Source organism: Wasmannia auropunctata, unplaced genomic scaffold (assembly GCF_000956235.1).
Source record: "Wasmannia auropunctata unplaced genomic scaffold, wasmannia.A_1.0 LD336050.1, whole genome shotgun sequence".
Classification (NCBI taxonomy): Eukaryota; Metazoa; Arthropoda; class Insecta; order Hymenoptera; family Formicidae; genus Wasmannia; species Wasmannia auropunctata.
In genome coordinates, this window is record NW_012026840.1 from 37,586 (window position 1) to 53,401 (window position 15,816).

The window sequence follows — 15,816 nt, forward strand, 5'->3', positions numbered from 1 at the left end:
TACTTCGGTTTCGAAACACCGAACAGATTCGCGATTCGCGCCTCGCGGCGCGATTTTTCCGTCTCGCGCGCGCGGCACGCGATCGCGAATTTTTGACGACGCGCGACGGGGCGCGGGTCAAGCCCGACCGCGCCGGCCAATCGGGGGGCGTCCGTGGCGGCGTTGCGCGCGCGCAGGCGTAGGGATACAGGATCCGCGGGAGGGAGAAGGAAAGAGAGAGAGAGAGAGAGAGAGATAGCCGGCGCTCTGGTCGTGAGAGAGGAGCCTCCCTTCCCGTTCGCCCGTGAGCCATCCGCGCGATCCCTTCGACTGGACACTGCGCCGCTTATTATCCAGTTCCACCACGGCCGAGATACTCCGGGAAAGTGTCGGTTAAAGTGCCCGTTCACCGTGTAACTCTGCCCACCGGCTACATCGCTCGCTACGGAAAATGGTAAATATCCGAACGCGGCGACGGCGGTGGTCGCCCGCCGCCGCCGCCGCCGCCGCCGCCGTCGTCGTCGTCATCGGCCGCCGTACCGCTGCCGTTTTTACGCGAACGTTTATTCCCAAACCCGCGCGTAATTATAATACGCCCCGCGAAGGTGAGAACGTCGTCCGTGCGGAGCGCGCGACGGCGCGGTCCGCGATAGACACGGGCGAGGTCCCGGCGACTCGACTCGACTCGACTTGACCCGACCCGGCCCGGCAGCCGACGACGGCCTTTTTGTGGTTATGGCCGCAGCAGACGCGCCGGTCGGCCATTGCTGCCCGGCTCCGTGATACGCCTCCTTTCTCGTAACGGCGGCGGCCCGGAAGAATCTCGCCGCGGCGTCTTCTCTCCTCATGATCTCGCCTTGCCTCGCCTCGCCTCGGCTCGGCCACGTACTCGTGTCGCGGACTACCGTCTCGGAGACGACCTCTCCGTATTAGCCCTCCTGCGTGCGAATTCCGCGGCGACGACGACGGTGACGACGGTGACGATCCTGCGATAGCGCACGCTTCCAGGAAGCGCATGATTCATTTCCACTTCGGCGAGCCGATTGACCGACCGATCAAGTGACGACAGAGAGCCGAGCGTCACCGTGGCGTGAGATCGCGCTTTTATGCCTGGGAGATTGCGTTTTCTCGCTCTGTCTTTCTCCGACTCGTTCTTTCTCTCTCTCTCTCTCTCTCTCTCTCTCTCTGTCTCTCCCTTTCCCTCTTTTTCTTTCTATCTCCGTCTGTCTGTCTCCTCTTCCCTTCGCCTCTCTGAACGTTGCACCCGTTTGCAACCGGTGTCACTCTCGCAAGTTCGATCCTGCATCCGTGAAGATGGCCTATCCCGCGGCACGCGATTTATCGATATCGAGGGCCCGTTTCTATAAATATTAAATTCGAGTTAACTGGGATTTCTCTCGGCGGCGCTTCGTTTCTCTTTTTAGCTCCGTCCAGGAAGGAACGAGTAATCCCGATTTACTTCAACGCGAGCGCGCCGAAATTTCCGAAACCGGAATTTTACCGTAAAGCATTCCTGAGGAATTCCCCCTCGCGTACGTCGCGACGGTCGCCCCGATGACACACGACGTAAAAGGTAACGGGGCCCGCCGCGAAAGAACGCGACGGTGACTCAATTTGTCACAACATTGTAATGGCGCCTCCACAATCGCGCGTGCATTATGTCTATTTATTCTATTTATTTGTTCGCCTGTATCTCTTCTGTCATCTCTCGTCAAGAAAAAAGGCATTGATTTTGCGCGCGCGCACGTGACACGCTCGACTTGGTTAAATCGAGTATATATACCATGTGTCAACTTACTGCACATGGAAGAAGAGGATGATGCGTGATATTAAAAATATAATGAATAAATATAACGAGACAAAAGGCGAAGAGATGCATTCTGTATAGGTGCATTCTCGGGGTCTTTTGAATCTTCTTATTTTTTCCCAAGTTTAACTTCCGTATACATCTAAAAAAATTTGACGAATTTTGATATAACGATAAATAATATCATGTTTCGCGGAACGTCAGTTCGTCAGAGGGAGAGCGGCAGTTCACATGTCACTAGCGGAATCGAGGCAAGATCGAGCGTCATCCTCAAAGGAAGCACCGCGTGTTTTATTTTGGGTGGGCGCTTCGAATCACGTGCTATCGCTCTCCCCCTCCCCCTCCTCCTCTTCCTCCCTTCAGACCATTTCTGTTCGAATCTCACTCGGTGGTTCCCACCGGGATCGTTGTTAAATCGTCGGCGATGGTTCGCGCGTTATCTCGGCGATCGCTCGCTCGAAACGGCTATCTACACCGAAAATCGGTGGCGATCGGTTTTTCCACCGACAGCGAGAGACGGTTGCAGCCTCTTTCCGGTTGCACCACGTTACTACATCCGCCGCAATCGAAACGAGGATGTATATACTTTCGAATGTTCGGGGCGGGAGAGGAAGAGATAAATTGCGGGAGTTTAATTCGTAATCTGCATTTATTATGATTACGGCCGAAGGAGCGTCGATATCATGTCGAATTTATGTAATAATTGAGAATCTCAAGAGGGTTCAAGTTGATATCTATTTCTATCGTGTTCGTTTCACGCGACTGAACGTCACGCGATCGATCTACGAAGCCGCGTTCTATGAAAAATCTCACGATGACACGATTTTAATAATCGTTTTTTTTTTTTAATCAAAATGTTCAAAATTGAAGCTAAATTGCTACTGACTATTCCCCAATTAGTTTAACTGACTCTGTTCTTTCTGCGACATCTATTATGATAGACAGTGATCTAACGAGAGTTCCATCCAATAATGCAACAAATCTTTCGCAAGATTTTAGTTTAGAATTTTCAATAAGTTAAGAAGAGTTGTTATATGAAACGATACATAGAACGATATTTAATTGAAGCACCATTAAAATAATAAATTTATTGCAATTAAAATTACAATTAAAATAATTGAGGAATAAGATACATGTGTTTTATTTTAATATGTTATTAAAGAATATTATTTGCCGTTGTATAATTGACGTCGAAAACAGAGAGGGCACTAACAAACTCGCTTGTTCTTTTTTTCCTTTTGTTATACTAACGAAGCTTCCGCCGACATTGACACTAAAAGCCCAAGCTACCTCTCTACGTGTACGGCTGCGTCGACGCGAATTCGGTAAGCGTGAGAGCCTGACGCAACGAGGGAGGTTGCAAAACGCGTGCAGGCGATAACGACGATAGCGGAAGCGTCCAGTTAATATCGCGAAAAGTTGCAACCTCGCGCGGCGCAGCGACGACGGTGTGTGAGGACGGCTCGCGTTTCTTTTATCAAAACCACTTGCGACTCGCGCGATATATAAATAAGACCGTGACTCGATGCGCTTATCGCGTGGTATCCACCTCTCTCTCTCTCTCTCTCTCTCTCTCTCTCTCCGTTCCCCGTCCGTGCGATTAAGCACGACCTTAACCCTCTCGCGGGTTCGCCTCCGCGGCGCCCTTTCGCTTGCTCGTCCTCCCACGAAGAAATTTGCATACCCACGGAAGTAATTATAGAGCGACTTATCGAGTGACGTGGTAGTGCCACCCAGGTCTCGACACCATGTAAAAATGTTTATTATCCGTGTACAAGGTGTCGCAAAAACGCATGATTCTCGTAACGATGGACTCATTTTTAGCTCTTTGGATTTAAAGTCGATTTTTTTCTTGGCAAAAATGTCAAGTGATCCTTGAACTATGTAAGCGCTTGAAAAACTTGAATATGTATAAACGCGAGCAAAAATGTTCTTTAATTAATTTTAAATGGAATTTACTTATAAAATTCTGATACAAGTTGCAATTATGAAAATATACGATACAAAAAAAAAATGGAAAGAATTGACGGAAGAAGTCGCTGAAGGTATTTTTGAAATACTCTATGTTTAATTTAATATTTATCTATATCGCACGAATATGATTTTGATCGAGATAATTCGATGATATGCTGTAAATTATAATTTACAGCATAATAAAACGTATAGCAAAATCGCGTTCTGAACTTCATGAAATTCAGAATATACATTGGATGTTATACACTCTCTCAAACCTTTAGCTTTTTTTCGTTAATATAATTCTTTTTTTTTTTCCTGCGAACCGTTCACCTCGACGTTCTCGACAAGGAGAGCCGGCTCTCCTCGCGAAACTGTCCCCTTCTCCGATCTGTTAGCTCCCCTCTGGTATCCTCTCGCACCTCGCTGCGCCTCGACGATGACAGTGAACTAGAGAGAGGCGCGATGCACGGCACAGTGGTGCGCGCCGGTTAGCTACCGGGAGAGGGAAAAATTCAATGAGCCTGTAAGGAGGTCGGTTATTTTCTTGCGGGCCAGCGACTCCTCGAAGTTCACTGACGTCTCGCGTCCGCGACGGCGACGGCCGGTTGATTAAACTCTCTGCCATCGCGACAGTCTTCCTCTTATCGTGTCACCCTCTCGAAACGAGACGTTGCCTCGCGATCGATCTTTACCAAGCCGAAGATCGGAATAAGGACACGTTCGTCCGACAGATATTCCGTTTTAGCTGCGCTTCTTTATAAAATCTGTAAGACTGCATTTGGATGATTACAATTTTATCTGTTAGGTAGTTTTTTTTTTACAGCAGCATAGTCAGCAAATCTTTTTTGTGAAGGGTAATCAGATAATAAATACTTTAATACTAGCGAGAGCCAGAAAGATGTTAGATATAACAAAAAAAAAAAAAACAAATTTCTACAAATTTTTTATCAGTGAAATTCAAAATATTGTAATTATTATGCAGACCGTAATTTGCCGTCCTCTGGTCTGTAACGCACTGTCTCGGCGGAGTTGCAATCTTCAATTTGCATTTCTCGCTCTCCAATATGTCTGATACGGGTTTTAAGTGCATGCATATTTCCTTATCAAACGTAGAAAGCGCAGGAAAGCGCCGTTAAAACAGACAGATTTATTGATGAATCATCCATTTGACCTTGTGTGCGACTTGCGCCAAGAGGGGTACGCAACACGCCCCAGAAGTGGGAGCCCCCCCAACGGGCATCATCCCTTTAACCGGCGTCCCCTGTCGCCGCCCCGTCGGGGATATCGACCCAGGAATTGCATCCTCTGCGTTCTCGCCGGCGTTCACCCTCCAGCCGTCGCGTTTCTCGCAGGAGCCCCCCCCCCCGCCCCTCCGCACTCCGATTCACATCCGCTCTGCGTTCCTTCAGTCATGTGGAACGAGCGGCGATACATTAGTACGGGTGTCGGCTATCGAGGACGTCCGTATTTGAGCCTCGTGCCCATAATTAACGATCGCACGAGTCCGCATCGCGAATATTCATTTGCTTCCGCGAAATTCGAGCCAACGCTGCGCAACGTAATTCTAACGCGAGACGCCGAAACGTCGGTTCAATAACTTAACCGCCGCGAGAAATCACTTGCTGTAAAAAAAAATTGCCTGCTTAGCTTAGAAATTTAACTTTGATGATCTTTCAAAAATTTTCAGCGTGGTATTTATATTGCAATCGGAAGACGAAGTGGTTTTTCGTCGTGGTATAGTCGAATGCCCGTAACTTTCGAGAAAATATAAATGTTTGTACGACGCGGTAGATCGAATGACGTGTTCACCCTTTGAGTGAGCCAATTTCATTTTCATGCATTTGCCAGAAGTGAGGGAAATAATTCGAATTGTGGAACATCAGACTTCGCGTTCTGATAGAATAACGCAAGCTTGGCGAAGAACCAACTTGAAAGAAAAAGGATTCCTTGTAACTTTTTTGATGCTCGCCGAAATACTTGGTCATACAATTTTTAAATCGATACGAAGCGATCGTACCCTCTCGCGGGTTTAGATCTTTTTGCTGAACGGTATAATTTAAAAGTTGAGATTGCGAGATTGGCTTGTGAGAATGGCGAGAAAAGGTATTCTCTGAGGTTTCCTCTGTTCCGTTTGTCCTCCGATAGCGAGATAATCCGCGGTCGTATTTCACGAATTTCCGCGGCGCGGAGAGGAGAGACACGACCGGCCGAAAGTTCGTAGCGCGCGGCACGTGCCCGAGAGCCAGGGGATAACTTTAGAAGTGGATCGTCGGATCTCTTTTAGCGTCGGGATTCGCGCGTGGGAAGAATTTATTTCGGTAGCGCGGTCCTCCCCACGTATTTTGCCCGCGAAATGGGCTTAAACGGCCCGACTGACACGTCGGCGCGGCGCGCGACGTGTGCCGATTGCTGAATGTCCGCGGACGTTATCATATTGACGCGAGATGGTCCTCTGCCGCCTCTGCCAATCGTCCTGGCCACCGCGGAGCAACGGCCAGTCGAACGGTCGGTGAAATTCATGCGACTCTTCGTGCGCGGCTGTTCGTCACTGCGAGACGTTGACGAATAAATTCGTGCTTCTCTATATTTAATCCGTTTCGCAATAAAAAAATTTCAGCGAGAGATAAAATATATCGCCGATAAAAAAAAAAGTATCTCGGCAATTTTTCTAAATTGATAAGAAGGTATAACATACACACGCGATAATACATCAATAATGTTAACGATTTAAAAACCGCCAACAAACGTCGACCGTCATAATCGCTTATCTCATCTCTCCCTCGCTTTATTTCTCACCACAATAATAAATCATATATTTACGTTTGTTTTATCAGGCATCTGGAGTGACAGTCGCGGACGTTTGCAAGACAACGTACGAGGAGATCAAGAAAGACAAAAAGCACCGATATGTGATTTTCTACATCAAAGACGAAAGGCAGATAGATGTCGAAGTTATCGGACCCCGCGACGCCGCTTACGACGCCTTCCTGGAGGATTTACAGAAGGGCGGCAGCGGAGAGTGCCGTTACGGCCTGTTTGACTTCGAATATACCCATCAGTGTCAGGGTACTTCCGAGGTAATTGTCTAACTATCCATTTTTCGTGTAAATTATTTTTCCCGTGACACGTACTTCAAAAGTGTTGACGGAGCTCGCCGATAACGGAGATTTTATTTTAGAAGTCATTGTGTGATTCTTTTCTCAGGCATCCAAGAAACAAAAACTGTTCTTGATGTCGTGGTGTCCCGACACGGCCAAGGTTAAGAAGAAGATGTTGTACTCGAGTTCCTTCGACGCTTTGAAAAAGTCGCTGGTCGGTGTGCAAAAGTATATACAGGCGACAGACTTGTCGGAGGCTTCCGAGGAGGCTGTCGAGGAGAAGCTTCGAGCTACTGACAGGAATTAGGAGTATTCCAGCAAATCCCAAAACCCACTATTACAAGATAAGAAAAAGAAAATCAAGTGGAATACAGTACATCGCGAATTAACTTCCCAGAAACAACAACAAAAAAAAAACAATAATGCTCTATACTGTCGTTGCATCGAGGGTTCACGTTTTTACATATTTTTCACTTTTAAACGAGACCGATTATCAAGTATTTTGCGTACATATGTTAGTCATCATGGGAGTGAATATTAGCAAAAGTAAACAGAAATGGAAAAAAGGAAGAAAAAAAAGGGCCAATCATCCCTTTTCCATACTGCGGACGTTGTGTGAATCTGTCTGATATAATATTAATATTATACTATATTATTATATAATTATAAGATAATTGTACAAGAATACAAAACAATTTACAACCAGTCAAAGCAGTAAGATCCAGAATTATTACATTTTTTTTCTCTCACTGGCTGTACAACATTTAAATTAAATTCATTTCATTATGACTCCTTACGATGTCCTGTCAGTAAAACCCATTGTCAATATTTTCGCACGTATGTTATTTCGATACCGAGATTATCTGGGAAAGATACGGGGATGAGATAAAGGAAATAAATTATGAGGAAAAACCGAACAAGAAAACAATATTCGTCGATAATGCAGCTCTCGTAGAACTTGCAGAGACAAATCCTGTCTCGAAGCAAAATTTCTGCAACTGAACTCGACTGACGATATATTTCTCTCGCAAGTGGTAAAAAGCAGGTTCAGAATTGTGCGGCAGAGTTTACCGACGAAATTAGTTCGCAGATAACTAATAATTATTTTATATTGCTTTAATTATACAAATTGTTCGCACAATTGCAATATTTCAAGATAAAATCATGAGATAACAAAAATTTATACTAATTTTTTTGCATTATTTGAGACTCTGAAAATGAAATGACACTAACTACGTAATGACTATACGAATGATGTTGCGATATCTATTTAATGAAGATGATTCATCGACATAATGATTCGCAAACGTATGACTGACAATGATAATATTTCAACAATAGCCGTATCATGTACGCATAAATTACAACAGTTCGCACTTTATATTCTTCTCCACATTTTATACAACATTAGTTAAAATCTGTGAGCGTGTTATAAGTAAGGTACAAAACGTACTTAATATCAACAACAAGATTTGCGCTCGATTATAAATCGATCCACTTGCGTCCGTGGTCAGAAGATAATGCTGCGACATGGATGAGAGCTGTACGACTACAAACAGACAACACAAGTTATTAACTTTCAACAATTGGTAATTATTTCTAAAACATTTTTTTTTATTTGAATTTTTTTCTCTATTTCTCGTCCATTTTATATATATTACATATTTTAAGAATTCGAACTCTGCAAGAATAATTTATTGAGATAATATATTTTTTACAATATTCTATTAAAAGTTTAACGATTTCCCTTAAAACGAACTCTATTTGATTTTAATAACTCAATATTTACCAGAGATATGAGATATGATTTTTAAACATGTTGGAATATGCATGTCCGATTGAATATAAGAGAGTTAAACGGATAAATGTAGCGTATAATGCATTTATCAATTGGTAAAGGTAGCTCTGATTTTTCCTGAATTTTCCGAATATTAAGGAATAAAGCAGAAAATTTTAACCATTTTTTTGTCGATTTAAGCTAAAATAAATTAGGTCACGTTATAAATAAGTTTTTTGAACGTAACTCAATACGATCGAGAATTAAGATTAATTCTCTTGGCAATTAGCTAAAGAAAGAAAGATTAAAAATAGAACCGTCAGATTTACCTGCTATCCTGTTCTGCTCTTGATCGCCATCCATCTCGGAATTTTCGCTGGAATCGACAGCTGCAACGTGCAAAATAGGACGCGATATACTATCACATGCGATCCGAGTTTCCTCTCACAGACGTATCTCTCCTCGCAATCGCCATGTCGCGCGCGGGCGCGCAAGAGAGATGGGAACGGGAGGGAGGGTAAGAGGCAGCGGATATATGCGAACGACTTATCTTTATTACTTACGGGCTCCTTCAGTGTGAAAGCGCAGTATCTCCGAGGGGTGACTCCATCCGTAACGATTTCTGGACAAAACGACCGCCTCGTAATGGGTCGCCGCGTCCAACCCCGTCAGATTGAAGGAGCCTATGTGCACCGGGCTGACGATCACACTGCCACCGCCAGGTATATACAATTTGTGCCATTCACCGCCACCACCTCTCTACGTTAAAAAAAAAAAAAAAAAAAAATCCCCGATCACGATGAAATCGATCTTCAAAGAATAGAGGAATATAAGCTACTAGAAGATAATCTGTCTGATATAATATTAATATTGTATTGCATTATATAATTATAAAATTACTTTGCACAAGAATTGCAAAAGAATCGTTTAAAACAACAGTCAAGCGGCGGTAACAAAATATAATTATATATTTTTTCTCTCACTGGCTGTACGGCATTTCAATTAAATTAATTTCATTAGGACTCCTTCCGATATCTTGTCAGTTAAAACTTATTATATTACCAACATTTTCCGCACATTTTCTGTAAATTATTTCGAGGCCGAGACGAGTCGCGCAAAGCACAGTAAGATGAAGGAAATGAATTACCCCTCAAAAGAAGGAAAAAAATATTGGCTGATAAAACAGCTTTCAATCTTCGTAGAGCGCGCGCCGAGACAACCAAACAAATATTTTGTTACTTCAATATTCTGCATTTCGCTCTACTTACGGCATCTCCTTTTCGCCTTATTGCGGGGATTCAAGGAGACGGTTAAAAAGCAAGAGAAACGTATATTTTATGACTGAAGATTCTAGTAATAAGCCGCCGGGCCATTGCCTTTTGTTCAATTATACCTACGACCCTTGCATGCGCGGCGGCCATCAGAATCGTAACGCGAGCGACGCACGAAAACCACGGACTAAATCCCACGCCTATACGTTCGAGGAGAGGACGAGAGACGTCGATTTCGAGAGACGTTCGATTTAGTTCACACCGATTTGCCCCCGAGATTTCGCGTGGAAATGTGTGGGGAAACGTGTGTACTCTTCGCTGATTGACGATTCCGGTCTATGATTGAATCATTCTCACCCTGTATTTGCGGAACCAAAACTGGTACTCGATAATAGGACTGTAACTGTCGACCAGCCAAACAAAGTAGTACGACGTGCTGGTCATGTTGTGCGAGTCCTTCTTGAACACCGCCGAATTCGCGATCCCCGACAGCTCGATCATCTTCTCGGTGACACCCAACGAGTTCACCGCTCGGCAGAGGTATGAACCGTAATCGTCCGTCTCTACTTGCCTTATAAATAGGCTGTGATCGTTGTCGGTGTTGTGCTTCATTATCCGCGACGAGTACTCCAATGTCTTGTTGTTGAAAAACCATTCAACCTGAAAGAAAGAAGAATGAGTGAAGACGAGACTCCATGTAATTTTGTCGAAACGTTAATCATTTAACAACTTCTCGTTACACGAGATCGGTAACGTCATCCCCCCGCATCGGATCGATTGCCGCGAGTGGCTGCGGTAACACAATTCTCCCCGACTCACTCCGGTTCCTTTTTTTTTCTTTCGCGAGGAAATTAAAAAAAAAACGCGGTACGCGGTAAGTCACGTTCCCCACGAATCGATTTGTCACGTGCGACTGGCTTTAAGGGATCACGGTGAGAAATTGCTTGGCAGATAGGTGGGGCGGTTTCATTTAGTTACCGAGCGCGAAGAACTCGTCGAAATCTAAAAGACGAGTAGCCGTAACGCCAGAAAAATATTTCGTATTTGTATTGGACGTCGGGACTCTCGGCCGGATCGATCCGCATCTCCTATCGGATGCTCCGCTATCTGTGACACGTGTATATAGGAGAGGGAAAAATTTTTAATCGGACATAAGTTTCGGAGCGGAAAAATTTATTTTTACAATATACGCCGTCGGACCCCCCTGTATCGTCTTTCAAAGTATTTTACGTTGTTTCGTGGTTAATAAGGGTGCGGAGATTATTCGACCGGGGCGAGTAATCACGCGGACACAATTTCGCATTGGCCCCGACGGGGAGAGGGAGGGGAGAGAGGGAGTGAAACAAAGTCTTCATTCTCCCGTGAAGAAATAAATTCTATTCGCGTCCGTTCTTCGACTTGCTTATCTCTTGTGGAAAATCCTGATTTAAGGGCTGCGCCTCGCAAGTATATATATATATATATATATATATATATATATATATATATACGAAAAGATACGTCTACAGCCGCAATCGGTTTCCGAAGTCCGCTCGCGCACACTTGCGACGTAATTAAAAGTCCGATTACGAGCCGCGCCGAAGTGACTCGCGCGCGTCCGCGTCCTTCGTTCAAGTTGCGCCGTTAATTATTGTTTCAAACTGTTAATTAACGCGCAATCGAGCGCCGTTGACAGTCTTCAAGAAAAGAGGAGCCTCACCTTCGCCTCGGGCCAGGCGGATACCATGCAATCCAGCTTTACTCGTAACCCCGGATACGCGTGCACCCAATGTCTCTGCACGTAGACTTCCGGCTTATCTGCATTTTTTTAATGTAAATATTTAATATATACTTATACGTTAAATTTTTTCAAGATTACAAAAAGAATCTCGACTGCGATTAATATTCGCTCGAGTTAATTCACTTAAGGCGACCCCGGTCAAGTTCCGATTAACTTGATTACTTCAACTGGCAAGAATCGCTTAAAGCACAGTTTCAAACTATAATTATTTCTAATCTAATCTTATTTCTCATATATTAAACAAGAAATTAATAATCATGTTCGCGTTAACAAAACAAAACAATGGTATTGTTTGATAAGATTGCAGTTGTTAATCGGTTATCGGAGTTTTTGACCGAACTCACCCTTTGCTATTTAATCATACATTAAAGTGCGCGCGCGCACACACACACCACATACACACGCGATCGTGCTGTTTATGCCTTTAAAGCTGCACTTCTGAGAGATGCACGTAAGGCCTTGCTTTGATGTCGCAGAAGCGAAAGGATCGTCGGAAACATCTGCAAAACACTCGTAGCGACTGCACAATCAGCATAATTGGCTCGCTCATGCGTTTGATTGGTATACCAAAGGGAGCAATCTGCGGCAATTTCTTAATTGTGCTGCTACGTGGCGCGAAGGGTACAGCGCGATTTGCATGAGTCGTTTCGGGTACGGTCGGCCGTAATTAAACTCGATTAATCGCGGATGCTCCCGAAACGACTTTGTAATAAAGGGCAGCCGGGTTGCGGCTATTAATCGAGTGCACATGCGGCAAATTCTAGATGTAATGTACACTGCACGTTCAAGCGAGGATACACCTAGAGGGTACTCACATCTGATACGTAGCTCTATGTCCGCCTGCGCGGGTTCCCCGATTCCGTTCGTGGCGACGCAGGTATACGTGCCGGAAAAATTCCAATTGTCGGCATGAAATTTCAAGTGTGATCGAGAGTCCAATAATGGGATTTCCTCGTTCTGCGAAGGAGAAGAAGAAGAAGAAGAAGAAGAAGAAAAACCGCGCTTTATCACTCCGCTTTATCACATCAACGCACCACTCCAATTTAATTGACTTATTGTCCGAACGGGAGGTATATCTCGCGAACGGACATTCGCGTCGCGTTTTCATTCTTCTTCTTTCGTTCTTTTCTTTTTTTTTCTCCCCTCCCCGATTTTCCTTCCCTGCACCGGCCTCGCCGTCGAACGTTTCCCACTCATCTCGCACTTTGACGCGAATCGCGTAATATATATCGTTTGGCATATAGGCAACGGTATATAGCCCTGAATCGAATAGCCCTGAAATATCGATTACCTTCGTCCTCCAACTTATGGTAGGGGCCGGTACACCCTTCGTCACGCATTGCATTTCCACCCTCTCCCCTAGATTGACCTCCAGCTCGCCGGACGCCGGCACCGTCTCCACGCTGGGTGGATCTGAGCGGAATGGAGCGCGAACGAACAAATAAATCTCCGCTGTTGTACGGCATAAGCCGACGTTTTACGTCGTTTACACGCTCATGCAAAATTCAGATCTCCGCCTCGACAGAGAGAAAGACCCGAGGGAAGGAGAGTCTCGGCGGGGTCGGGAGGCGGTGGTAGAAGTCAAACGGTTGAAAGCGGTTGTAAGAGGTAGATAAGGAAGGCTCCGACGAGAAGACGGCGAGAAGACGGATAGACGTCTCGCGCAGTTCGGATTCGCGCAAACGTGAAGGACTCTCGAATCCTTTCGACGCGCGTCGATCCGCCTCGGATGTACAAGGGACGGATTACCCCTTGGGACGTTACACCGTGGCAGTGGGAAAGGAGGGGGGGGGGGAGAGGGAGGAGGAGGGGACACTTATCGCGGTGGTATATACATGGCGGTGTGTACTCACAGATCACTTCGATCTCGTGTACTTGCGTGACGTGTCCCCAGGGGGACGGCCTGATCGCCTGGCACACATACTCCCCGCTGTCCTCCTTCTGCACATGGAGGATCCGCAGGCTGCCGTTGGTATACAGGGTGACTCGCTCGGACGACGGCTGCTCCTGAACGACGCTATCAGCCAGGAGGACCCCCTCTCGCCACCATCTCACCCTCGTTTCGTGCGAACCTATACGCGGGCAGAAATAACCTTTTTTCCGTGCACTTGAACAAATCCCCGCGTTCTCCCCCCCCCCTCCACCCCCAAGCCCTAAAAACCGACATTCGGACCCGGCACACGTAGTACTTTTACTATATACCCACTAACAAGGGGGCGAAATGAACCCTCGGGTGGAGAGGTTTTTCTTCCTCTCTCTGTCTTCAAACAACGTACGTCATCCAACGTACCGACGTGCGAAAGAAGAAGAGAGAAAAGAAAGGAGCGAGCGTGCATATAAATATCACCGTTCGTCTTAATGAAGCGAGGCTTTAACAAGACTCACGACGACTCATTTGTAACGCTCCCGGCGATACAAAGCGCGCGGCGGCCTCAGCGCGCGCCGGCAGCTGCTCGCCCGGAAACACACCCTTTTCCACGTGCCACTTTATCCTAATTTTGCACGCCCGCGTAGGTAGGAGTAATGACGTTTCGAAAGACAACCCGGCGCGTGTTGTTATCGCGTGGGTTGAGATTGCGGTGTTCGGCGGAGTGTCGGGCAATTTCGTAAATGGCAGTAATTCTACACTGGGACGGTATCGCGCGTATATACGTGCATGCGCGCGCGTATATATAATACTTGACGAAACGAAAGGAGGGAAAGAGAGTGGCGAAAGTGAGGTACAACGGGACGGGAGAGGAAACGGGCGATTAATCATTTCGGGAAAGCGAAGAAACGCCGCGAGGGCGCATAATCGATCGCGTTCAACAAATGATATATACGTATACCCTCCACGTAGCAAGGCAGCAAGACCGTCTTGTTCTCGAAAGTTTGCACCGTCGTCGGGTGGCCGTCGCGGTTTGTCGCAGCTTGAGCGCCTGTAATACACACATAATACATACACATGTATTATACATATACATGTATACCCACGAGTATAACATAATAATAACTAAATTGTCATTTAACGACGCCGCGTCCAAGGTGGACGCCGCATTGCGAAATCGCGCTCGTGCGCGAAACTTAATCGTCCTGTTTTCCCCTCCTTCCTACCGATTCTCTCGTCACGAAAAATCTCTCGCGCGTTATCTCGCACGCGCGCATAGTGACCGCGCGGAATTTGTTTCCGCGGCCGTCGTCGTGCATGCACGCCGCACTGGAGATCCATTTCTTTCTTTATGATCGATCGCCACGGCGCGGCGTCGTGCCGCCCGCCCCGTTCCGGCGTCGTCGGCTTGCATACGTAGCACGTCGACGGGTCAGCCTTGCGAAAGCGAAACTACAGCGCGCGATTATATCTTCGCTCTGCACGCACTTACGGAAGCAAAATCCCTCGCGGAGGGAGGGGGGGGGCGGGGAGCGAGTCGAATCGATTGCCGAAGTTGCGTGCGCCCGGCATGGACGCGAGCAAACCAGACGCATAGTTTTACGCGTGTCTCCCTTACCTACGCGCGCAAGCCGGCGCGCGGTTTTCCCTACTTCGAAAAAATCGATTCCACATACGGAAATACGACTATAATTACGCCACCGTGTGAGGAGATATTTCAGCCCGATTAAGCCGTGCGCGGTTTCGATCACGAGAGAACTGGGTTGCCCCGGCGTATGTACGTGTTCCTTGTTATCGCGACGATTATCTAAAGTGGGAAAACAATACAGTGAAAATTGAATCAATCATTCGCGCGTAAATGCCGCGCGCGGCGGCGCTCGCGCGCACGCGGGGCGAAGGAGCTTTTAAGAAATGAATATTTCTTCGTCTTTCTCTCTCTCGGGAATCTCTCTCTCTCTCTCTCTCTCTGTGCCGCTCGCTCTGATATCCTACTCGAATTGAATTGCTACCGTAATGTACGAATGGTGGTTAAACGTTTTTTTTTCTTCTGTTTACAGACTTGCGGTGAGCGACTGTGCGCCTCAGACGTCGCGGGTCAGTTCGAACCTGCACAGCAGCAGTAGCATGGCGGTGAGCCGCGTCCCGAGCCCACCACCGCCGGAAGTGAACACCCCCGTAGCCGAGAATTGGTGTTACACGCAGGTACGTTTCATCACGCGGTGCGGTGGTTCATTGTCCTCGTGCTGGCCCTCCGCCGCCGTCGCCGCCGCGCGGTTTAGCC

The 15,816-nt window shown here is 46.5% G+C and overlaps 2 protein-coding genes across 5 annotated transcripts in view; one reads left to right on the forward strand and one right to left on the reverse strand.

The window, feature by feature from the left end:
• The first annotated feature begins 239 nt into the window (after nucleotides 1-239).
• On the forward strand, nucleotides 240-7,551 carry LOC105451504 (cofilin/actin-depolymerizing factor homolog). Its single transcript, XM_011691994.1, has 3 exons — nucleotides 240-433; nucleotides 6,577-6,819; nucleotides 6,947-7,551. Exons 1-3 carry the CDS (start codon nucleotides 431-433, stop codon nucleotides 7,145-7,147), a joined length of 447 nt encoding a protein of 148 aa, XP_011690296.1. The 5' UTR covers nucleotides 240-430; the 3' UTR covers nucleotides 7,148-7,551.
• LOC105451503 (hemicentin-1-like) overlaps nucleotides 7,402-15,816 on the reverse strand; it is a 9,058-nt gene continuing 643 nt past the window's right edge. For 2 of the 4 annotated variants that reach the window (XM_011691992.1, XM_011691990.1), the window contains exons 2-10: nucleotides 14,491-14,586; nucleotides 13,522-13,740; nucleotides 12,960-13,081; nucleotides 12,484-12,625; nucleotides 11,588-11,685; nucleotides 10,246-10,548; nucleotides 9,181-9,376; nucleotides 8,947-9,006; nucleotides 7,402-8,389 (exon numbers count right to left, since the gene is read on the reverse strand). In XM_011691992.1, coding sequence (XP_011690294.1) covers nucleotides 8,238-8,389; nucleotides 8,947-9,006; nucleotides 9,181-9,376; nucleotides 10,246-10,548; nucleotides 11,588-11,685; nucleotides 12,484-12,625; nucleotides 12,960-13,081; nucleotides 13,522-13,740; nucleotides 14,491-14,586 — 1,388 coding nt within the window. In that variant the 3' untranslated portion in view covers nucleotides 7,402-8,237. The remainder of the gene's footprint in view (nucleotides 8,390-8,946; nucleotides 9,007-9,180; nucleotides 9,377-10,245; nucleotides 10,549-11,587; nucleotides 11,686-12,483; nucleotides 12,626-12,959; nucleotides 13,082-13,521; nucleotides 13,741-14,490; nucleotides 14,587-15,816) is intronic. The other 2 variants (XM_011691991.1, XM_011691993.1) reach the window with 2 other exon arrangements.